General features: G+C 43.7%; 1 protein-coding gene across 1 annotated transcript in view; it reads left to right on the top strand.

Annotated features, from left to right (window-relative positions):
- LRRC1 (leucine rich repeat containing 1) overlaps positions 1–24,600 on the top strand; it is a 170,474-nt gene that overhangs the window by 122,896 nt on the left and 22,978 nt on the right. The window contains exons 7-10 of the mRNA XM_075598172.1: positions 10,547–10,621; positions 12,810–12,954; positions 17,034–17,152; positions 21,877–21,960. Coding sequence (XP_075454287.1) covers positions 10,547–10,621; positions 12,810–12,954; positions 17,034–17,152; positions 21,877–21,960 — 423 coding nt within the window. The remainder of the gene's footprint in view (positions 1–10,546; positions 10,622–12,809; positions 12,955–17,033; positions 17,153–21,876; positions 21,961–24,600) is intronic.

The raw sequence follows: 24,600 nt of genomic DNA, 5'->3' as shown, positions 1-24,600 counted from the left end.
AAGCCCACGTCCCGGGCAGCAGGGGATATCGGGGGCAGCAGGGGAAAGCGTCCGGCGGCAAGGTAAGTCATCCCACCCAGTCACTGCCTCCCACCCAAGTGTCCCTGGGCCCCCTCCCACCCACCCAAGTGTCCCTGGGCCCCCCTCCCACCCACCCAAGTGTCCCTGGGCCCCCCTCCCACCCACCCAAGTGTCCCTGGGCCCCCCTCCCACCCACCCAAGTGTCCCTGGGCCCCCCTCCCACCCACCCAAGTGTCCCTGGGACCCCTCCCACCCACCCAAGTGACCCTGGGACACCTCCCACCCACCCAAGTGTCCCTGGGCCCCCCTCCCACCCACCCAAGTGTCCCTGGGCCCCCCTCCCACCCACCCAAGTGTCCCTGGGCCCCCCTCCCACCCACCCAAGTGTCCCTGGGCCCCCTCCCACCCACCCAAGTGTCCCTGGGCCCCCTCCCACCCACCCAAGTGTCCCTGGGCCCCCTCCCACCCACCCAAGTGTCCCTGGGCCCCCTCCCACCCACCCAAGTGTCCCTGGGCCCCCACCCACCCAAGTGTCCCTGGGCCCCCACCCACCCAAGTGTCCCTGGGCCCCCACCCACCCACCCAAGTGTCCCTGGGCCCCCACCCACCCAAGTGTCCCTGGGCCCCCACCCACCCAAGTGTCCCTGGGCCCCCACCCACCCAAGTGTTCCTGGGCGCCCTCCCACCCACCCAAGTGTCCCTGGGCCCCCCTCCCACCCACCCAAGTGTCCCTGGGCCCCCCTCCCACCCACCCAAGTGTCCCTGTGCCCCCCTCCCACCCACCCAAGTGTCCCTGGGCCCCCCTCCCACCCACCCAAGTGTCCCTGGGCCCCCTCCCACCCACCCAAGTGTCCCTGGGCCCCCAAAAGTGTCCCTGGGCCCCCACCCACCCACCCAAGTGTCCCTGGGCCCCCACCCACCCACCCAAGTGTCCCCTGGCCCCCCTCCCACCCACCCAAGTGTCCCCAGGCCCCCTAACCCAAAGTGTCCCTGGGCCCCCTCCCACCCACCCAAGTGTCCCTGGGCCCCCTAACCCAAAGTGTCCCTGGGCACCCACCCAACCAAGTGTCCCTGGGCCCCCTCCAAATGTGTCCCTGGGCCCCCTCCAAAAGTGTCCCTGGGCCCCCTCCAAAAGTGTCCCTGGGCCCCCTCCAAAAGTGTCCCTGGGCCCCCTCCAAAAGTGTCACTGGACCCCCTAAAAGTGTCCCTGGGCCCCCTAAAAGTGTCCCTGGGCTCCCTAAGTGTCCCTGGGCCCCACAGTGTCCCTGGGCCAAAATGTCCCTGGGCCCCCTCCCACCCACCCAAGTGTCCCTGGGCCCGATCCCACCGACCCACCGAAGTGTCCCTGGGCCCCCTAACACCCACCCACCCAAGTGTCCCTGGGCCCCCATAGTGTCCCTGGGACCCCTAAGTGTCCCTGGGCCCCCTAAAGTGTCCCTGGGCCCCCTCCCACCCACCCAAGTGTCCCTGGGCCCCCTCCCACCCACCCAAGTGTCCCTGGGCCCCCTCCCAAAGTGTCCCTGGGCCCCCAGTGTGTCCCTGGGCCCCCTCCCACCCACCCACCCAAGTGTCCCTGGGCCCCCTCCCACCCACCCACCCAAGTGTCCCTGGGCCCCCCTCCCACCCACCCAAGTGTCCCTGGGCCCCCCTCCCACCCACCCAAGTGTCCCTGGGCCCCCCTCCCACCCACCCAAGTGTCCCTGGGCCCCCCTCCCACCCACCCAAGTGTCCCTGGGCCCCCCTCCCACCCACCCAAGTGTCCCTGGGCCCCCCTCCCACCCACCCAAGTGTCCCTGGGCCCCCCTCCCACCCACACACCCAAGTGTCCCCGGGCCCCCTCCCACCCACACACCCAAGTGTCCCTGGGCCCCCCTCCCACCCACCCAAGTGTCCCTGGGCCCCCCTCCCACCCACCCAAGTGTCCCTGGGCCCACTCCCAACCCAAGTGTCCCTGGGCCCCCTCCCAACCCAAGTGTCCCTGGGCCCCCTCCCAACCCAAGTGTCCCTGGGCCCCCTCCCAACCCAAGTGTCCCTGGGCCCCCTCCCAACCCAAGTGTCCCTGGGCCCCCTCCCAACCCAAGTGTCCCTGGGCCCCCTCCAAAAGTGTCCCTGGGCCCCCTCCAAAAGTGTCCCTGGGCCCCCTCCAAAAGTGTCCCTGGGCCCCCTCCAAAAGTGTCCCTGGGCCCCCTCCAAAAGTGTCCCTGGGCCCCCTAAGTGTCCCTGGGCCCCACAGTGTCCCTGGGCCCCCTCCCACCCACCCAAGTGTCCCTGGGCCCGATCCCACCGACCCACCGAAGTGTCCCTGGGCCCCCTAACACCCACCCACCCAAGTGTCCCTGGGCCCCCATAGTGTACCTGGGACCCCTAAGTGTCCCTGGGCCCCCTCCCACCCACCCAAGTGTCCCTGGGGCCCCTCCCAAAGTGTCCCTGGGCCCCCAGTGTGTCCCTGGGCCCCATAGCACCCACCCACCCAAGTGTCCCTGGGCCCCAAAAGTGTCCCTGTGTAGCAGTGTCTCTGTGTGTGTATCAGTGTGTGTGTGTAGCAGTGTCTGTGTGGCTGGGTGTGTGTGTCAGTGGCTGCGTGTGTGTGTATCAGTGGCTCTGTGTGTGTATCAGTGTGTGTGTCAGTGGCTGCGTGTGTCAGTGGCTGTGTATGTGTGTGTGTATCAGTGGCTGTGTATGTGTGTGTATCAATTGCTGTGTGTGTGTGTATCAGTTGCTGTGTGTGTGTGCATCAGCGGCTGTGTGTGTGTGGGTTTCAGCGCCCTGGGCAGGGTCCGGGTAATTTTCAGGTAGGTTAAATATGCTGGGTACCCGATCCATCATTAGTTGTAACATTTGCAGGGGCCCCATTCGTCACGTTTGTCCTGGGCCCCCAAAATTCAGTTGTAGCCCACACACCCTCTTTTTGTGATAAGCAGGACACTCGGGACACTGCACAGAACTTTTTGTAAAAAAACATTGACCTTTCTTCATGTATCTTGATAAGGCTGGTTTTTTTTTGTTTCTTTTTACCAAATTGTCGATCATTGTGATAAACAGGGCACTATTTAAACAAAGTTTGTATGGCAGTTTCTACATTGGAGCACCCAGGCAAGTGTTTTATCGGTCTGACATCTCCGTTCTCTGAGGTCCCTTTCTCAAGGGCAATTCTAATTTATTTAAATATCTTTTTATTTATTGGAACCAATATTGTCCTGTTTTGCAATTGAAGACTGGTCTAACTTGAATAACCACCTCTGTGTATAAATAAATAAATATGAATAGGTTGGACATCTAAAGCTTTGTGGTCGGCTGTCTGCTGTCAGAAACAGGCTGAATGATCAAAACTGTCCTTCACAGCACGCATGTTTGTTTTGTTCTGGAACACGCCTATTCTTGTGCTTAATTGAAACAAAGCATTCATGTTCAGGACTCGGGGGAAGAATGGATTACATGTTTGAATGCTGCAGTGTATAACATTGCTCCTGATGTCTGCCTAATGTTGTATTCACCTGTAATAAAGTAACTAACGGAATGTATTTGGACAAGTGTATCATATACATGTATTGTACCATATAATAGCGTGGTAGCCAGTCCTTTTTTGCACATATGTGTGACAAGTGTATCAAGTTTTTTGTGTTTGAAAGAAACACCACAGACTTGCCAACACAGATGTTATTAGCGCTCTAATAGTTTTGAAATCTTCCTTATTTACTGTACGTTTACCATACATTGTTGTTGCTTTGTCCTATGGGGAGAACAGCATTGCACCCAATCTGATGGAGTTGAAAAATTCTTTGAATTTAAAGTGTTCCCTATTATAAAGTCTACATTGTCAACACGGTTCAGTAATATTACTCGTAAATAGATCATGAAGCTTTTCTTCTGTTATTTGTCTAATTTTCTTGTTAAAATGTGTGGCTTCTTATATTTCTTTTTGCCAGTGGGGAAAGGTGAATCAGCGTTTCACCCACAGATTGGGCTTTCTCTTTGAGCTCTGTGGGTGAAACGCGTTAGAGGCGCAGGGGTATGTCTCCCCTCCTCTTGTTTTTATCCATGCCTGAATAAAGAAACATTTTTCTAGCACAGTCCAGCCTCCGCAGCCTTTACTGCATCGTTGTGCCCGCTGATTCACCTTTCCCCATTGGCACAAGGTGATTTCGTCTCGTCTGTACTCAGCAAAGGAGCACACAGACCCGGTCACACATGGATACATGTGAGTACATCACTACTTAATTGGGAGCTTCCCCAGGTTCACTGGTTTATTTCATTGCAGGACATCCATGAGAGGTCTGGGATGATCCTAGGACTACCCCCAGACAACTCTCTTTGTCCTTGCTAGACCGTGTTCCATCTAGGGGTCAAAGCCTACAGCTCCAAATATGTATTAAGGAGAATATGTGATCTGGTTGCAGTGATTCATTTTCATGAGTGGGTATAAATGCTCTGTAGCACTAGTTAATTGGGGGACCCCATCTCAATATTTTTTCCTTATATTTCTTTTTGTTTGATCCAAACAATAAATGCTAACGATTTAATTTTAATTGTTTTAACCCCTTGAGTGCCAAGTTCTTTACAGGAGGGTGGGGAACATCAGCCTTTAGATATTGGATGAGGGATTTTCTGTGAAATCCCAGAATGTACTCCCTATTTATGGCAGCAACTGTGAGAGGTGGCACCAACATTGGGCCATTTTCTCAGATCCTTAGTATTTTGGGGATTTCTCCTCACCTGAACTTTGAATGAGGGATCCCCTGTTTAAATCTTGGGTGGTGTAAAATAAAATTCACCATTTTGCTGGAGTATAGTCTGTTCCCCCACAGACATATTTAATATAGTTGTGGGGGGTGGGGGCGAAGCCTATAGGAATGTCCTACATAGTTTTAGAACTTTGGAGATTGGCAAACACTACTTAAATAAGAGCCAACTTAAGCCTGGTTTTACTCAAATGTATGGATTCAAAATAGTGTATTTCCTATTCTAGTGCTTTTATACTGATGAAACACTTATTTTCAAATAATATGCTAAAATGTTCTGGTAGCTTTAAAAGTTGTAAACATCACAAATCTATTGATGTGTGACATGAATGAAGGATTTATATAATTTCCTCCTCTTCGCTTACACTTTATGTTAAGGTCCCACAAGGTTGTCCTTGGATCTCCTTTTTTCTCACTATACCTCTTCTCAGTGAAATAGTATACTGTTTTGGCTTTCAGTATCATCTCTCTCCTGAATGCACCCAAATGTACCTCCCCTCCTCTGACTGCTACCCCTCTCTTGTTCCATGTCCTCCGTCCTGAATGTCGCATCATTACCTGAAGCTTGACATGTCCAAAACAGAACTACTAAGCTTTTCCTCTTCCACTGTCACCCCTACACACAAATGCTCCAATGTCAATAATACCACAGTTTCAACACCCCAAACCCACTAACCTAGGGGTCATATTTGACTCTGCCCTCTCCTTCATTCCACACATTCCATCACTCACGAATTCCTGCCATCCCCAACTCTAAAATATTATTAGACCTTTTCTCACTTACAACGCAACTACAATCATAATTCACTAATCTTGTCGCACATTGACTTCTGCAACCTTCGCCTAGTTGGCATCCCCTTGTCCACCTGGCCCATCTTCATGATATCCAAAACGCTGCTGCCAGACTCCTCTACCTCACACAAGGCTTCACATATGGTGCTCTACTATGCAAATATTTAAACTGGCTTTCCATAACCTCTAGAACAGGCTTTCTCAACCAGGTTATCTTGGCACCTTGGTGTGCTGCAATACTCTGCCAAGGGTGCCGCTTTCCCTGGGGTAAAACGCTCCAAGCTTCTCGGTGGACTCATCCCCCTCTGTTGGGAAATGGTGGCCCCACGATCTGCCTGTCTTCTCCCAGTTTGGAACAGAGTATAGAGTGCAGCCTCCATGTCGCCATACATCGTGGGATGCATCCGCTGTGCAGCTGGCATGTTTTAGGTGCGAGTGAGAAGGGCTGAGAGGACTGATGTATGGAAGTGTCCCATGATTAAAACAACTGCGCCGCTGCTCAAAGATTGAGAACCACTGCTCTAGATTACAATTCCAAATATTTCTCTGACTTGCAAAGCTCTGAACAATGCTGCCCCACCCTTACATCTCAGCCTTCATCTCCAAATCCTCCCGTAAACACCCCTCTCCATTCTGCCCATGACCATCTCCTCCCTCATTACACCCTCTCACTCCTACCTACAAGACTTCTCCCATTCTTCACCCTCTCTGTGTAATTCCCGACCAGGCACAGACTCCTCACTCTTGCCTAAATTTCAGACTATTAAAAGCTACCTGAAAACTTTTTTTTCATTTTTATTTTAAGGAAGCCTATCTGACACCCTCCTATCATACACACATCCCCTAATCCAATTAGGACCAGCTGTGCAGCTGGACAAAACTCCATGCTATTGGACACCCCTAACATCCACACTACTAAACCTTAGCAGGACCATTTGTGCGTTTGGACCAAACGACATCCTGAGGCATACTGCATCCCACCATGAGCAGCCACCTTTATTTTGTTTCAACTTTGCCCCTTATTCCCTCTAGATTGTAAACTCTCACGAGCAGGGTCCTCATTACCTTTAATATCTGTTTGCAATGGTTTGTCCTTATTTGGGATTTTTTTTCTGATTTATATAATTCTGTTCTCCCATTGTACTGTGCTACAAAATATGGTGACTCCATAAATAGATGATGATAATAAAAAACTCACCTTTTTATTTCGTTTTTTTTTTTTTTAGCTTAAGGACTAGTAGTACTAAAATGTCTATAAATATGTGAGACAATAACATTGAAACCATGATTTAGAATCTAGGTTCAGCTGTTTAAAAACAAACAAAAAAAAAAAGCATGATTTTAAGATTATTCTAAAAATATTATTGTTTGGTTTCGTACGTTTTTTCAGCACTCAGTGATACAAACGCCTCTGTACTTGGTTTGAGATTTAGCAGATTTAGCCCATTCCATCATTCACCAAAACATTGCAACATTTCACAGGCTATCTATCATTCATGATTCAGTGGCAATGTTGCCATGGAGAATACAGTTCTACGTTATATTAAGATAGACTGACTTGGGGGACAGAAAGCAAATGCACCAAATGAGAACTAAAGATCAGAAATGGATATGGCTAGCACGCTTTTGTTACAGACTATTGCCATATCAACCATGGTTATATTGTTACATAGATACATAGTGGATGAGGTTGAAAAAGACACATGTCCATGGAGTTCAGCCTATATTAAATTTAGATGACAGATCCTATATTTGTTTTTACAGTATTTTAATCCAGAGGAAGGCAAACAAAAAATCTCCATTGAAATATCATCAGATGAGGTCTCAAAAGGGGAAAAAATAAATTCTTTCCTGCCCAATAATACCAATCAGATTTTTCCCTGCATCAACATCCTTCCCATGTTTACTCATTTAGTATATCCCTGTATACCTCTCCTTTCTAAAGAGATGTCCAACTTTTTTTTTTTAAAGATTATTGTCTGCATCAGTCTCCATGTTTAATATATTCCACATTTTAACTGCCCTTGCTGTAAAGAACCCTTTCTGTTGCTGTTCAAATCTCCTTTTCTCCAACCTTGCGGGATGACACTGTATTGTTTGTACTGTCCTTGCTTTATACAGTAGCGTAATTATGCTTACTGTACATCCCTTCCATCCATAACCCTTTTAATGCAAGATAAAATCTTATTTGCCTTTTCACCTACTACCCGACATTGGGCACTATTTATAAGCCTGCTGTCTGCAAACACTCCTAAATCATTCTTCAAGGATTGTCCTAAGTTTGCCCTATTTAATATATAAGACACCTGTTTTATTCTTGTTTGCCAAATGCATAAGTTTTTACATTTCTTTATTAAACCATAGCTGCCATTTACCTGCCCAATTCTCCAGTCTATCCAAGTCTTTCTGGAGCGAAATTATAGTCTACTCTGATTTTAACTACCGTATATTCCGGCGTATAAGACGACTGGGCGTATAAGACGACCCCCCAACTTTTCCAGTTAAAATATAGTGTTTGGGATATACTCGCCGTATAAGACTACCCCTCTTCCAACGCACACACCAACCAAATAAAAATTAAAAAAACATCAGATTTCATTTATATATACTGTGCCGGCACATCCTATTCTAACTTTTGCCACGTTCGGCGCCAGCCCATAATGATGCACGGAGCAAGACAGGCAAAAGTTAGAATAGGATGTGCCGGCACAATATATTGAAATCAAATCTGATGTTTTTTTAATTTTTATTTGGTTGGTAGCCTAGCCGCATCTTCCCCTCCCCCTTCCTTTCCCCTCGCGACCCCCCCACACACACAATCACACCACACATTCAATCACAAAACATACACATATCACTATACATATATATATACACACACACACACACACACACACACACACACACACACACACACACACACACACACACACACATATCACTATACATATATATATACACACACACACACACACACACACACACATATACATACACACACACACACACACATATATATATATATATATACATACACACACACACACACACACACACACATATATATATACACACACACACACACACACACACACACACATATATACACACATATATACACACACACCACTATACATATATATACACATACATACATACATTATATATTTAAGTACACTCACTTTAAGTACACTCGCGAGTAAGTACATATCGCCCAATAGGTAAACGGCAGCTCACGCATGCGCCTGTTAGCACGTCCTGAACAGCAATACCGGCTCCCTACCTGTACCGAAGCTGTGCGCAAGCGGGGAGACTATAGAGCCTGTTACAAATGCGTTATTTACATCAGTTATGCACGTATATAACGATTGCAGTACAGGACATGCATCGATAAGTGGGAAAAGGTAGTGCTTCACTTTAAGTACATTTTCGCTTTACATACATGCTCCGGTCCCATTGCGTACGTTAATGCGGGGTATGCCTGTATATATATATACATACATACATACATACACATACATACACATACATACACACACACACACACACACACATACACATATATACACACACACACATTATTTATATATATATATATATATATATATATATATATATTACACACACACACACACACACACACCACTATACATATATATATATATATACACACACACACATCACTATATACACACACATCACTATATATACACACACACATCATTATACACACCCACACACACATCATTATACCCACACACACATCATTATACACACACACACACACACATCATTATACACACACACACCTCTGTACTGCTTGCTCGGCTCACGCTTCTGAGCACTGGAGAAGGAAAGCCAGGAAGAGGAGGGCTTGTGTCTGTGTGCAGAGGGACGCCCCGCCCCCTCTGCAAGCACAGGGAAACAGCAGCACGGATCTACTCCCTGCTACTGCTCTGCTCTGCACTTTGCCAGCGTATAAGACGACCCCCGACTTTTGAGAAGATTTTCCAGGGTTAAAAAGTCGTCTTATACGCCGGAATATACGGTACCTTACACAATGTAGTATCTTCAGCAAAGATGGACACTTTTCTCTATGCTAGGCTCGTTAATTAATAAACAAGTTAAAAAGCAGTGGTCCCAGTACCAATCCCTGAGGTACTCCACTTACAACTTTAGCCCAATCTGAAAAGGTTCCATTTATGACAACTCTGTCTACAATCCAGGTGCAAATATTTTTTACCAAGACCAATTTCCTTTATTCTGTACACTAACCTTCTGTAGCACTGTGTTGTTTTTATTATTTTTTAAAGCAATTGTCTTGCAATGGTGATTCATTTATTAAATCATTTTAATAAAGTATCTTGCCTGCCACCTAGATGTCTAATATTGTATTTTCTCCATTGTCCTTTTTTATTTATTTTTTTGCTCCTGTTCTTTTTACGTGTGACGACAACGCCGAGTTTTAGAGGATAAAGTGTCAAATTATTATTTCGTTGTTGTAAAAGAAATATAACTAATGAAGTCCAATTGGAAAAATAAAATAAAACTGTCCAGAAGTTTGTTTCCTTCCAGTAATCCCATCTCATTATATTTTAATGAAGGGAGCTAAAATGTTCTAATAGATATGAAGCCATGTTTCTCATCCTTACTGGTAGTAACACACAAGACAGTAACCAAGGTCACACAAGAGCCCTTTAACACGTGTTATATACTTTTTGTTATATGGATTTGAGCGATATCTAATTTGTTGTATGGTAGTAACTTACTGATCCTCATGTTGAATTGTGTATTGTATTATTTAAAAAAAAAAAAGTGAAGTGCCATTCTCACACACTTTAAAAGCCATTGAAAACAATGCATGAATGTGATTTTTTAGGTTTGCATAAATAACCCTTATCTTTTAATTGATCTTTTTTTTTTGTTTTAAGTGTGTGTGTGTGTGTGTGTATGTGTGTGTTTACCCTGCTGATTTTCTGTTTCTGTTGTTGCAGCCAGAGACCATTGGATCACTACATAAGTTGAAGGACCTATGGTTGGATGGAAATCAACTTGTAGAATTACCTCCGGTATGGCATATTTTACAAGGGGGGTGTAAATACATATTTAGATTCATGAAAAAGATCTATTATGGAAAAAGTATGATCCCCCTTAATTTTTCTCCAACTAAAAAAAAAGATATTACACAACTGTTATATGTTTCTTAATATAAAACTAATCAAATCTAGATACGAAGATGACTTCATTTTGAATAGGATAGAACATGTGATAGGTTAGCATTTGATAGGAAACCCCTTACAGGGCTGGGTCGTGACTTATGGAATAGCTCCGCTTACCGATATTGGCCTATAGATTAAAATAAATGCATCTTTGTTTCCAAACTTGTAATTTAAAGGAGCAACCCACCCTAACTAACCTCCATGTTTACTAGATTGGAAGTGGAGGTTCTCCAGAGCTGAACTGCACTATTTTCAGACCATATTTGCATACTTTAATATTAGTTTTAGTGGATAAATGCTGTTAATAGTTGGTTACTTTTAAAAAGCAGAACAATGCACCAGAGTGTGTGGGCTAGCATACAGTGTTCAACCATTTCTTCAGTCCTTGACGCTACGTGAACTAAATGGATGAGCCGAGTAGTATGACACCTTTTCCGTTAGGCTGCTGTAGTCCCCTGTACAGTATGTACGCTCTTTTGAAACCGTTCATTTCAAGTGATTTCACCCTTGTTGTCTGTATTTGGGTATGTTTTTCCATTACAAACAAGCACAATGGCATTCTATCAATCATCTGCACAGAATTTCCATTAGAGCAGTAACCTTATACAACTGGCACATGTATGTGGTGTTTATCAATTTGATGTGACTGAGAATCGCTTCCATTTGTCTTCGTGTGGCTTGATGCAAACTCCCTGACATTTTAGCCTAATAATAATGAATGCGTTTGCATAACGTTTTGGGAAGGAAATAGTTGGTAAGTGAAAGACGGTTGTTGTACTTTGACGAGTAGTTAATTAAAGATGCAATGTTTTTACAGCACATGTTATGAGTGTTTGATGTGTTACTTTTGTTTTCCCTGTGATGGGAGGGTGGAAGAAATAAAATACACATTTTAAGACACGGGTGTATAAAGAGTACCTCACCCTAATTAAGAATGAGCGAGTGCATCAAGGTAGTTTCTCAGGAACGTTCTTTTAATAAACATTTCCTTGTTTTTGTATTTCCCTTTTGTCACCTCCCATATGTTTCTGTAAGACTGTGTTTTGAATGTTTAAACGTCACATCTGACACCGGCATAATGAAATGTGTGTGGGTGTTTTTGTGTGCCTACACACTAAAATCAATGTGGCACTTATAGATACTTGGTTTACTTCAGTACAGATAAAAAGGAACAATTTTTAAAGTGTAGAAATAGTTATTTTGCTTGGGAATTGCATGAAGTGGGATTTATATAACTTCAGTCAGGAATCCTTGGACAATCTGTCCAAATCTGTCCAAATAAATCACATTTATTATCTTATTGCTAACCACTAGTACATCCGTCTGCTTTGTGTCCTGGTGACACTGGAACTTGCAGGTTAGACTGTGGTATGTGGGTAGTGTATAATTTTTTTTTAAAGATATAAAAAAAGAAAAGTGAAGAGACATCATTGGGGCAAAACAAATATACTGAAATATATTATGGAATCTTTCTGGTACTTGAAGACCCTTTAGAGACCATTGATTTGAATGGGACTGTAAGGTGTCTTCCAGCGCTGGAAGGTGCCCTATGGCAGAAGTCTGCTTAGGACGTTATCGCCCATTGTCTGTGCAACTTGCAGAGGTCATATTTGGTCCTTACTGACCTGATATTTATTGAACTTGCCTCTAAATCGGCCTTGTTCTAATGGCTCAGAGAAGTGTCCATGTATTTCCTGCAAATGAAAATGCCACTTATTAGCACATTCACAGGTCCACAAACCTGCCTTTCCCCCCTTCTCTTAGCATACAATGCTTCCATTGCAGCCAGGGATTCTGGGTAATGGCATTCAAATGAACACTCTGTCACTTTTTGCTTCTTACCCATTTTAACTATAAGCTTATGCCTGCAATATTATTTATTTATTTTTATGTATTTTATTTTGTTGCAAATAATGCATATTACCTATTGTGACCTTGGCCAAGGTATGTGTATACTGTATGGTCTGACATGTATTAAGCCTCCTCTATTCATTTTGGCTTGTCTAGACATGTTTTTGTTTTGTTCACTGTGATGCAGGAAATTGGATGCCTGAAAAACCTGCTCTGTTTGGATGTATCCGAGAACAAGCTGGAAAGGCTTCCTGAAGAGATCAGCGGCTTGAATTCATTAACAGACCTCCTTGTGTCACAGAACTTAATTGAGATTTTACCCGATGGCATTGGTAAGCTTAAACCTGTCAATACTGGGACTTTTTGCTTGCAGTACAGTTGCGTTGTGTAGGAACTATGGGGCATTTCTCTGACAGCATGACTTTCACATTTGTTCCCTATATATTTTGTTAAATGTGGGTGTCAACTTCATATTCACTGCTAAATAATGTTTCAGAACAAGATGCACTCTGGCACATTAAAGAAAATACAGGAAACTAGCTGAAAGTACCGGCTTTCCTCGGGAATTCTCAGAAACCAAACAATACTGAGATTGATATGGATAATTACATTTTTTTAGTTTATTAAAGGAGCAATCCAAGATGACCAATTAAAAAAATTCTCTAGCATTGAAGCAGCTGGTCTCCAGAGCTGAACCCCGTTAATTTCACCTCCGGGGACCCACTGCTTCAGGAGATAATTGCCACCTAAGTAGGTGCCGTAGCTGGTCCGGCTCAGCAGCTAGGGCTTTAAAGTTTAAAGCTCCCACGTCACATGGACCAATAGGAAACCACACCGATCTTGCAGCTTCTTATTGGTCTGCAGGGCGAGTAAACTTTCAACAGCGGACATATTATGAACCCTGGCAGTTGGCATAGCTGCTACGGGTACCTAATTTTGGAGGTAAGTATCTCCGGAAGCAGAGGGACCGCAGAGCTGAAATTAATGGAGACCCCTTGCTTCAATGCTATATAAACAATAAAAGCATTTCTCAAAAAATTCCGCTGATTTGGATTGCCTCTTTAATGCGAAATCCCCTAATAAAACAACAACTTCTCCCATAATAGTTTCCTTGCCTCTGAGGTTTTTAAGTGTTCGATGGAGAGCCTCTGTGTGTTGGTGGGACATTGTACTCTCGTCCCAAACAATGATCTCACACTCTTGAACTTTGGCTGCTTCTGTATTTTTGCTAATGCTTCAAATTGGATTTTGGAGTGACCAAGATTAAGTGGTAAATTGTGGGTTGTGTGATGGGATCATGTCATTGGTGAATTGTGTCCAAACATAGACAAAAACCTGCTCCATCATCTCTGGGACATCATGCAAAATTTGGGTACGATCTCTTAAGAGGTGTCCAAATGCATAGCGCAGGCAAATAACTTTCCAAAACATATAGTCGAATAGAAGATGAGACCCTGAACAGCTAACTTCATGCACAATTATTTCAGATACAGCAGACGTCATTGCTCCGGTTGCCGCTTTGTAGCGGGACACTGTAGGAGCAGATGCTATTTAAAGGGACTAGCTATGTGCAAAAAAGGACTGGCTACCACGCTATTATATGGTACAATAACAGCTGCTAGATCTGCATGTAGTCCTCTTACTATGCACTTCATGCCTTATTAATACTCTCTTAACCTACATTGAAGATCAACCCAATTGATTTTGTTTTCTTACTGCTGTACTCGTTCTTTGTCTGTCTTCCATCATGTCTTTATGATCTGTATTCTTTTAGCCTCTTCTTTCTAAGGCCTCGGCCATGTTGCCTGCTTGCTGGCGGAAGCGCGCTAACGCGCGCTCCCGCTCAGCACTGAGCCCCTACAGCTGCAATTAGAGAGGCTTTAGTAGGGGCTCACCTGCGCTTCCGCGCGCTTGCGGAAGCGCTGGTCTTAGGGGAATTTAAAATTCCCCCGCTTGCCGGCGTGACAGGCCGGTCACGTGTGCGGTTCGCCCAATGAGGGTGAACCAGCTCCGTGACGTCACTGGCCCGCCCCCCGGCCAGTAACGTGCCTACCCCCGGCCCACCCCCTTACGACGAGCAGGACAAGCAACCGCAAGGCCAGGGAAAGCACCCGCTTTCCCTGAGCCTCAGCGCGCATCAGCACGCCAGCGGTAAGCATGTCTGAGGCCTTAGGGATGCAAAGAATAAAATGAACAAATGGAAGTGGCATGTTTAACAGTTTGCATCTGGGTCATGTTTAATAATAATAAAACATACACCTATAATGATTTAAATTATCTTTCAACGACCCATTGTAGGTTTGGTAGCTGGAAATTTGAGGGATATTTAACTTCCTTTAGTTTTTCCCTTGTGTGATGTCACTTCCTGTTGAAGGGAAGCAAGTCTTGCTCCGCACACAGTGGCCACCTCCTACTTGTGTGTTTTCTTTGCACGGTTGGTGCAGACGACAGGTAGAGAGAATAAACACACACACACATACATACTTTATGCATATTAGGGTCCCGCTCATTTTGTGAAGTGGTGCAGGGGAAGAGAATAACAAGTTTTTATTAATTATGATTTAATTGAGGAAGCAAGTTATATTGTGAATTTTTTTTGTAACACATACAGATGTAGCAGAGATGATTGCACCCGTTAACATGGGGTGTTGTGTTAATACTAACGTGATTTTTTGAATGCCATGTTAACATGAGTGACTGCAAACAATGGTAAGGGGTCTATTATTTCAATGCACGTGCATTAACTCGTTATTCCATGTTAATGGGGGCAATATTGTCAGTAGGTGTTATTTCTGTGAAAGTGTTTGCGAGAAAGTAAAATGAACAGATGTAGCGTGCGTTATTATGCCCGTTGGTGCCGTCCCATTTTCATGTGGGGCTAGTCCATTTAGAATGGCGGCTGCTCCCACTGGCGCTGTGTGTGCTTCGATGGCAAGTACATCTGTATATGAAGAAATCATTTACAGGTTAAAACTGGATAAATAAAAGGTAAATAAGATTTCACGCAACATAAACTGCTGGTATAATCTGTGTGGGAGAACAAAGTCTTGTAGCATTTGTGTTCAGAAAAAGGGGAACTTCAACTACCACAACTCAAATTCTGACAAGCCCCTGAATGGCAGGAATACAAGTAATTGTTCCCATTACAAACACGCATTATTATTTGTATACGTTTAATATTTTTATGTCTCAAACTTCTCTCAACAAACCATCTATTAGAGACGCTCCACAAGTCAGATTAACGTCTTGGGAAATCATTGTTTTATGATTTAATTTGAAATGTTTTCCATGTGGAATAAAAAGCATTCACTGGATGGCATATTATCTAACTAACGCATATTATGAAGAGAATGCATAATACATACAGTATGGTGTTTTTTCTCTGTTCTGTTCCAATGCATGTAATCAGATCCCGATTGGCACCTGTCACTGCAATAAAATGTGGGCTGAAAATGCCAAAACAAATATACAGGTCTAAAACAATAATTGTAGACAGCACAGTTGAAGCAAGGTAAATATGATCTTGTTTTCAGGGTGCAATAAGGAACAGCGAGAAAACCCGAGTTCCTCCCAAAACAATATATAAATACACTGAAATGTTCCAGCACTCACTGACTATTGGAAAAATGGTCAAAAAACGGAATATGCCTCATTACTACACAGTAATAACTACACAGCATTACTAATAATGCTCATTACCTACACAGCAGGAGAGAGAGAGCGCGAGAGTGAGGATAATCCTGACCCTGGCCAAGGACTTTACGGTTGGACTTTGTATCTCTTGAGAATTGTATTCTCCTACTAGGATCTGGACTCATTTGAACTTTTGCTTTATTCTATTTCATAGCATTTTATGTTTGGTTGTGCTCTATATAGTGGGGTTATAAGGGTCTAGGGAAGTACCTTTTGTCCCTTTGGACTTGAGGGAACGGGCCTGAGGAAGGGGTTCTTACCCGGAAATGTTGCCCCCCTTGTTAGCCACCCACTCACCCTCACCCCCTTATTTTGTTGTTCCCTCCTCCTTTCCCATTGTGGTATCCCTTCCCTTGTATAGTTTCCCCACATCACTATTCTTAGCGTCCATTTTGTGTATTTCCTGCTGACGTGACATTATTTCAGGTTTATTGTAGATTTTGGCATATTCTGTTTTTTGACAATTTTTCCAATAGCCAGTGAGTGCTGGAACATTTCAGTGTGTTTAAATATACAGGTCTTGTTCATTTTAGTGAGCGATTCTTGAAATAGGCTGTCTTACAGTCAAATATTCGTTGAATGAATACATAAAAAAGGTAATGTAATTTGACAGTTAAGCATGCACAAAATACATTTTTTTTTTACACATCTGTTGCCGTTTGAACAGTAACATTGCTACTCCCTAAATATAAAACATACGTCTATTTGTCATTCACAGGGAAGTTAAGAAAGCTGTCTATCCTTAAAGTAGATCAAAATCGACTGATGCAGCTGACCGAGGCCATTGGAGACTGTGAGAGCCTTACTGAACTAGTTCTTACAGAAAACCAGCTTTTGGTGAGTAGCTATAACCACTGACGTCTCTATATTCACACATGCCTATTTATTCAGGTATACGTTAGTGTAAAGCTCAATTTTATATGGGTTTGCATTGCGTCTTTGTAGTGTTTGGTAATGCACATTTGTGTGGTTCCTACACAGGTCAGACCAATCAGTTGGCATGTACTTGTGAGCTTGTAAATTGTAATTTGCTCTGACAAATCTAGTGCTTGCTATGAGCTATGCTTGTCTCACGCCATGTCCGTTTCAAGCTATAGATGGATAATAGGTCAACATTTTTCTGTATGCAATGCATTTCACTAATGTTGAAGGATGGGCTCATTTCATCATTTCTTTTTTTATGAGTGAGCTTAGTGTTGTAAAAAATGATAGGCGGGATCTGAAGCGTTTTACTAATTAGACCACACATTTAACCTGTTTGTTGGTAGAGGCATCCGCAGAATTTAATGCATTAAAGGTCCAGTCCCACAAATAACCTGAACATTTTGACACCAGTTGCATTATATTTTAGTTCCCTACATTATTTTATTATATTTTAGTTCCCTACTTTATTTTATCTTTGATTTCTGAAGAACCACATATATAGTTCATTCTATTTAAACAGTGATCTAGTCTCCAACAGCAACTCGAACTGTTTCTCATATAAAATAAAAACAAATGTAGGGTAACTGATGTTAAGAGAATAGCAAACTTTCAGGACAGGACCACTAAAGTCTCTTCTTCTGACAGTGTTACAATAGAAGCTGAAACATTTGGTTCCATTTATACAAGGCAAAGCAATATACAAAATACCAAATGAAGCATATTTGATAGTATACATCATTTGGTATATGTATAATGTGTATACAGTATGTGTATATGTGTGTGTAATATATATACTGTATATATATGTGTATATATGTATATGTATATATGTATATGTATAATTATTATTGCACTGTATAATTATTATTGCACTGAAAAATAATTGATAATATGATAAATGCAGGAATCTACAGTTCGAGAGGAGCTGTTAAGTGTCTGGGCGTTGTGTATCAGAACAGGTTGAAGGAGTTTGTTATTTAGGGATGTATCATTTAACAAAATGATCGTATCCAAATGGTGAACGAATAGTTGTAAGAGTGCATATTTTATGTAGGATAATAGTGACCTGGTTTTACCATGTTTTTCTGTCTGTGTGTGTGTTCTAAAGTTACCTTACAGAATTGTGACTTTAATGTCATGCTGTACCCTGGGCTACATTAGGGATGTTTTATTGGTGTGTCTGTATTTTGTTTGTGGTGTGGGGATGCATTCTTTGTCTAAGAGGTTGTCCTGCGTTAGTACATGTAACAGCCTTGAAACTCAACAGCAACAAGCATTTACTTGTAGGAGCTATTTAAATAGTGTCAGCAGTATTTGTTCTGCATTGCTGCTTTAATTTGAAAACTATTGCATCTGTCCTCAGTGTGCATTTGTCTGGGTTGTAATTTGCACTGACAGAAATCTGTTCTTACTTCGAACTGTGCTCAACACAACTAGTGTCTTTTAAGGGCATGGAGCATTAATAGGTCGTCCTAAATGTACTGTGGCATATCATAGATATTGAGCAAGAATTAAGCTCACAAGTCCTTTTTCTTTTCTAGTTCATGTAATTTACGGATTTTTAAATCGTATATTCATAGGTGATCAGTGGCTTGTTGGATTTTTTTTGCTATAAAGCATTGCAATTCCTTAATGACCTTTTTAAATTTGATAACTGTTACAGAGAACACCTTTTCTCTCCATACAGGAGGAATCTGTGTGTATATGTTCTTTAATGCCAGTATTTTTGTAATTACTCATGATAGACGCGAGAGAAGCCACTTTCTCCATGTTTTCATTGGTATGGTTTCCAACCTGCAGCTTTCTCATGTCCACGTGAAGTAAAGTGGTTTCAGGAAACCTTCTTTTTTTTTTTTCCTGACACTGTCCACTTTTTGTTGCATTTTTTAAATTTATATACTAAAAAAGATAAAGTAGAAGTTCTATTGTGCATTTTCATAGTAGGCCATTATAATATGGGAAACATACATAAACACTCACCCTACTGTGCATTGTTAGGCATGCTTGAGAGTTATACAAGTCAAAATATTTTTTTTTTAAGGGTTCCACAACACATAATAGCTTGAAAACAAACCATTGTCTTATAATGCAGGGGTGTGCAAACTGGGGGGCACAAGATTTTTCTAGGGGTGCGCGGGCAGTTGCAGAGGAATTAAATGCCGGGGGATCGCGTGAGGCCTCTGGGACCTCAACTTACCTTCAGCCGACGTCTGGAAGCATCTCCATGGCAATGCCATAGCATGTCACATGACCCAGCGCGTCATTTGACGCCGCACCGGGGGACGAGGCAGGGGGCGCAGGAGCAAAAATGTGCGCACCACTGCTATAATGTATGAGATAAATCTCCGCATAGCATTGTTTTTACTCTTATAACTCTTATACAGATCTGTTCTTGCCTATCCCACTATTTTACCAGTATAGTTGACATTAGCTCTTCTGAATACTGCTTTGCTGGTTGTTTGTAGAGATGGGCGAATCCACCTGAATCCGTTTCCCAGATTTTCTTGCATTTTCAAACCAAAATCTGTTTAGCGGTATAATATCCGCGAACGGATTTTGACGGTTTTAATCCGCACAGATTCATCAAAAGCAGCCATTGGATACAACCCATGGATGGATTTGTGGAATCCAATCTGCAATTCATTGGCAGATTCTTAAGAATTGCTGAATCCGCAGATCGGATTCTATAAATCCGTCCACAGGTTGCGGAATCCGAAGTGGATTGGTAATAATAATTTAAAAAACATGAATCGCCCTTTTTTAAGATTGATCCGTGGAAATCTGCGGACTAAGAAACCGGCCAAACACTGTGGATCCAAATCCGCAAAATAAAATTTGCCCATCTCCATTTTTTTTCTCTCGTGATTTTGGTTTTGCCAGATCTCTAACATCATGAAATGTGTATCTGTTTTTAAGTGTTTTTAAGTATTTATGCCATTTGCAAGATCTTTAGCAAAAAGACTAATACATTTAGTTGTGGCTGTATCCAAGTCCTGCACAGAACTGGATGAGGTCAAACAAAGACCGTGCAAGATTAGTTAGGAGACCATTTTAAAAAAAAAAACCAAACAAACAAACAAAAAACATTCAAATGTTAGCGTATGTTGGAGACGGTGCAGAAAAGATGCTGTTCTCTTTGTAGCCTTGAGCACTTGCTCTAACATGCAGCAAAAATCGTCTCACTAGACCCCCGTGCTGTGGCAGCTGTCACAAAACACCCTTATGGGAGTTTTTCACAGGGTGAAAAATTAAATGAAAGGAGTATGTACTTGGGCCATGCCTCCCACCCGTAGGTCCCAGATAAAACAGTTATGACATACAGTACATTCTGAACAAGCCAAGCACTTGGATTCTATGCCTGTGGCTGGCAACACTGTATGAGTGCCGGCTCGTTCAGGCCCCGGCTGAGCTTGACAATGGGGAAATAAAATAAAAAAAAGAGCTAATCAAATGATGCCACTGGCACTGATGATGCAAGTGGTGTTGTTGTTTTTGATGGTGGTAGAGATGACGTGCAGGATGGCACTGTTGGCAACTTAGAAGGGGAGTGTGAAGGTATAGGAAGGAGAAAACCTATAGACTTGACTAGAGTTGTGTGGATCTCTTCAATTTGCTTCGCTACGTTTTTCGCAAAAGTTCACGTTGCTTAGAACTGTGCAAAAATAGCCTTACATTCAATATCTTTGCTAGACGACAGCAAAACTGTGAATTTCATTACAATTTGGCTAAAGCAGCAGTTTATGAAGAGCCCTGTAACCTGGAGGTTGCTTCTGTGTTGGAACTTGTCATCTACTTTGATTTTGAGTGCTTCGCAAACATTTTGTATGAGTTACTGTTGCCGTTTTTCACACACAAAATGTTGGCAAGTTGCACCTGATTCACAAACTTCACCCCCAAAAATGGCACATTTCTGGCTATGATCCATATCCCCTTTGTTGCTCTGGTCATGTGGATAGCTTTGCACTTTGTCAATGTATATATAAAGGGATGTACACAAATGTTACAAAGAAAAACAAAACTCTAAACACACTGCTTTACCTGCGTGGTTGGTTAAATTATTTTATCATTAGCTACTTCTTTTGCATGTTAGGGTACAATTATATAAAAGGCAGATCCAATTAAAAAAAACAAAAAAAAAAAAACAACCACCGTTGCTTTTTGTCCATGAACATGCATCAGCTCCTATTACACTAATCCCTTGATGGGCCTGCAATGTATTGCAAGGCAGTGTGTTTCAGTCGTCTCTGGCAGTAATGCGTTAAACTACATTGCCATCTGTAGAATAGCTGTAAATGCATTAAATTGTGATTTAAAATACTTAGTTCAGGGACTGCATGAGCTCAAGTCTCAATCTATTAAAGCAGTTCAGATGTGTCGTTTGAAGTTTATTAGCAGCAAATAATCCTATTTCTCACTGTAAAGCGTTCATTTTCTCTAAATAGGATGGGTAACCAAGATATGAACATGTATTATATTACTTTCCAGTGGACAGTACATGCCACATTTAAATGATCTGCTGATCTAACACAAACCCCTAATCTTGTGGTATCTGATGTTCCAGACAAATGATTTTCTGTTCTAAAATACAACTAAACTAAAATACATATTTATGTACAAACAATTGTGTTCGTCAACAGGTTTTGCCAAGAAGCATTGGGAAATTAAAGAAGCTTAGCAATTTCAACATTGACAGGAACAAATTAATGGCGGTGCCCAGAGAGGTAAGTAAATTTTAAAAAAATCAACTCGCTCTAGTCAATCGAACTATTGTGTTCATTCTCAAAGCTGTTTGGGTGAGGGTGTATATAAATATGTATGTATGATTAATTACCAGTGAAAGAGGAGGAGCAGGGCAGCCTTAAGCCGCGCTTATAGTGAACAATGTCGCCACTAGCGAAAGTTATCATTCAGTTTTAAGCGATGTCGCTGGCGACAAGGCCAGTGACGTCACGAAGGGGGCGGGCAGCACTTTCTGGTTTAGAGATAGTCACATGTGGCGACTGTCTCTAAAAAATAAAATTTACCCGGCTTCAAATTTTTGGTCGCGCTTACTATAAGCGCTTGCTACGTGTTAATGTATTTGTTTTGGGTCGCGTCGCCAGGCACTATAAGCCCAGCCTTAGTCGGCAAATTGGCATTAGGCAGCTGAGTGGGGGGGATTAGGGGAGTCTTCTACCCACATGAGTAAGGCCTTGCCCCCGCTGCCTACTACAGCGTCCGCTGTGGCGGACGCAGCACGCACGAGAGCCCTCCCCTCAATGGCGCCAGGCCCGCTGCGAGGGGGGGCCGCAGCGCTCGGGCGAGAGTTGCTCCTGCTCTACATAGAATTGAGAGCAGGACTCGCGTTGAGTGATTAGGCACGCCCCCCGGCGGTTCAGCCAATGAGGGCGAACCTGCCGGGTGACGTCATGGCCGCCCCCCCGTCACTCCCCCGCCACGCCCCCCCCCCCCGCCCCCGGTCTCTCCTCCTGCAGTGGGCTGCAGACCGGGGAATCGGCTGAACGCGCCGTCAATATCGCGGGCACGCGTTACAGCGGCTTGACCGGGGCTTGACCGGGGCCTTAGCCTTACATAGAGGGCTGAAGTGCTACATATGTTACCCATGCAGTGTATATTGTGTTGCCCACCACTGTCTTAACCCCCTTCAGTGCCCGATAATCATCCTGCACTCTCTCCTCCCCTGTTCCAGCTCACAGGACTTTAAATCGCCTCCTGCCGGTTGGAGCATCTGATCTACACTTCTGGGTTATTTTAAATAAGAAATAATTTAGACATATGTTTTTCTAAATGGGGGTGGGGGTGTCTCTGGGGTCCCCCCTCCCCCACCCCATTGCACTTCGATCTCCTCCTGCGCATTGGTGATGTCAGGGAGAGAAAAGGAACTTTGCATTAAAAAAAATTAACCCCATGTGAGCTGCAATAAAAAATACATTTAACCTCTTTAGATGACCCCGTGACTCGCTGCCTACCCCTTTTGTGGTCAGAGGGGATGATAGCTACAAGGTGGGAGCCTGTCTCCCCTGCAGTCCCGGCACTCTGTTTCTCTTCCGGGGTCGAATGCTGTTGAGATCATACTCTGGAGGTCAGACGGAGCTCCTTGTCCACAGGAAAGTTAACACAGGAGGCATCTATAGGCATTCCCTCCCCCCCCCCCCAACTCCTCCCCCTGACCACAATCTGCAGGGAGGTGCTTGCAACTCCACTCACTGTCAAGTTCTTACTGGATTTCATTGCTTATTTTAAATGTAAATGCTTTTACATTTGCTTTGTTTGTTTTGTAAACCCCCAGAATCAAGAGGGGCTTATTTCCTCCTGTCATTAGGGGTTATTTCCAGTGATCTTCACAAGTGCTGATCATGGAGTGTAAGGCTGCGCGTATAGTGCCTTGCGACGGCGACCGGAAACAAATACATTGACTTATAGTAATCACAACGGCGACGGAGTGGCAAAAAATTTGGTAGCCGTGTCTATTTGATTTTTTTTAGAGACAGTCGCCGCCCTCCCCCCCTTTGGTGACATCATTGGCGACGTCGCTAAAAAACAAATTACAACTATCGCAGGTGGCAACGGGTGACATAATCGGTCGCGTCGCCGTCGCCAGCACTATAAGCGCGGCCTAAGGCTGCGCTTATAGTGCCGGCAACAGTGACGCGACGTCGCATCAAAACAAATGCATTGCCGCAGTCCCGCGGCGCGACGGCTTGGTCGCGATCGCTGGAAGTCATCTCAATCCAGTGACCGTAGCCTGATGTCGCCGTCACTATAAGCGTAGCCTAACCCTCACCACTACACAAAATGAGGGAACTGCACTATTCTCACCCCTTGTGAAAATCATGAGGTATTTTTAGGGTAACCCTCAAAATCAATAGGGCATCATTCCCCGGTTTGTTTCTGGGGGGGCGGGGGAGGGGCGGGAAACAAAGTAAACACATTTCCTATTATGACAAGGAGTGCCTGCCTCCTTCTCTCTCACTGCACTATAAGCATATTATGTGCAGTATGAGGGGGTTACTCCACCGTCACTCTGATGATCACATATTGGTAATTCTGAGGGTAACCTCAACGATTAAGAGGAAGGAGTCACCTTACTTTGTGGGTTGTGTGTACTGCTTTTACTTTTTGTAAGCCTGGACACACACATTAAATATTTATATTTCTTTGCTGTTTGGGGAAGGCGTCACAAGGGCCCCGAATACACAAGTGTGTCACTGTGAATGTATGAGGGCCATTGATTTGACAGGGATTCTGTCCTCTATTAATCATGGGTAGTTCTACATTTGTGGGAGAAAAATTGTTAATGAGGTGTCTTGTGAAAATGAATTACAGAGCACATGTTGCATGTATTGTACAACGTACCTCTG

This window comes from Ascaphus truei, chromosome 4, assembly GCF_040206685.1.
Source record: "Ascaphus truei isolate aAscTru1 chromosome 4, aAscTru1.hap1, whole genome shotgun sequence".
Taxonomy (NCBI): domain Eukaryota; kingdom Metazoa; phylum Chordata; class Amphibia; order Anura; family Ascaphidae; genus Ascaphus; species Ascaphus truei.
Note: the sequence above shows the minus strand (reverse complement) of the source record. Positions and strands in the feature narration are given on the sequence as shown.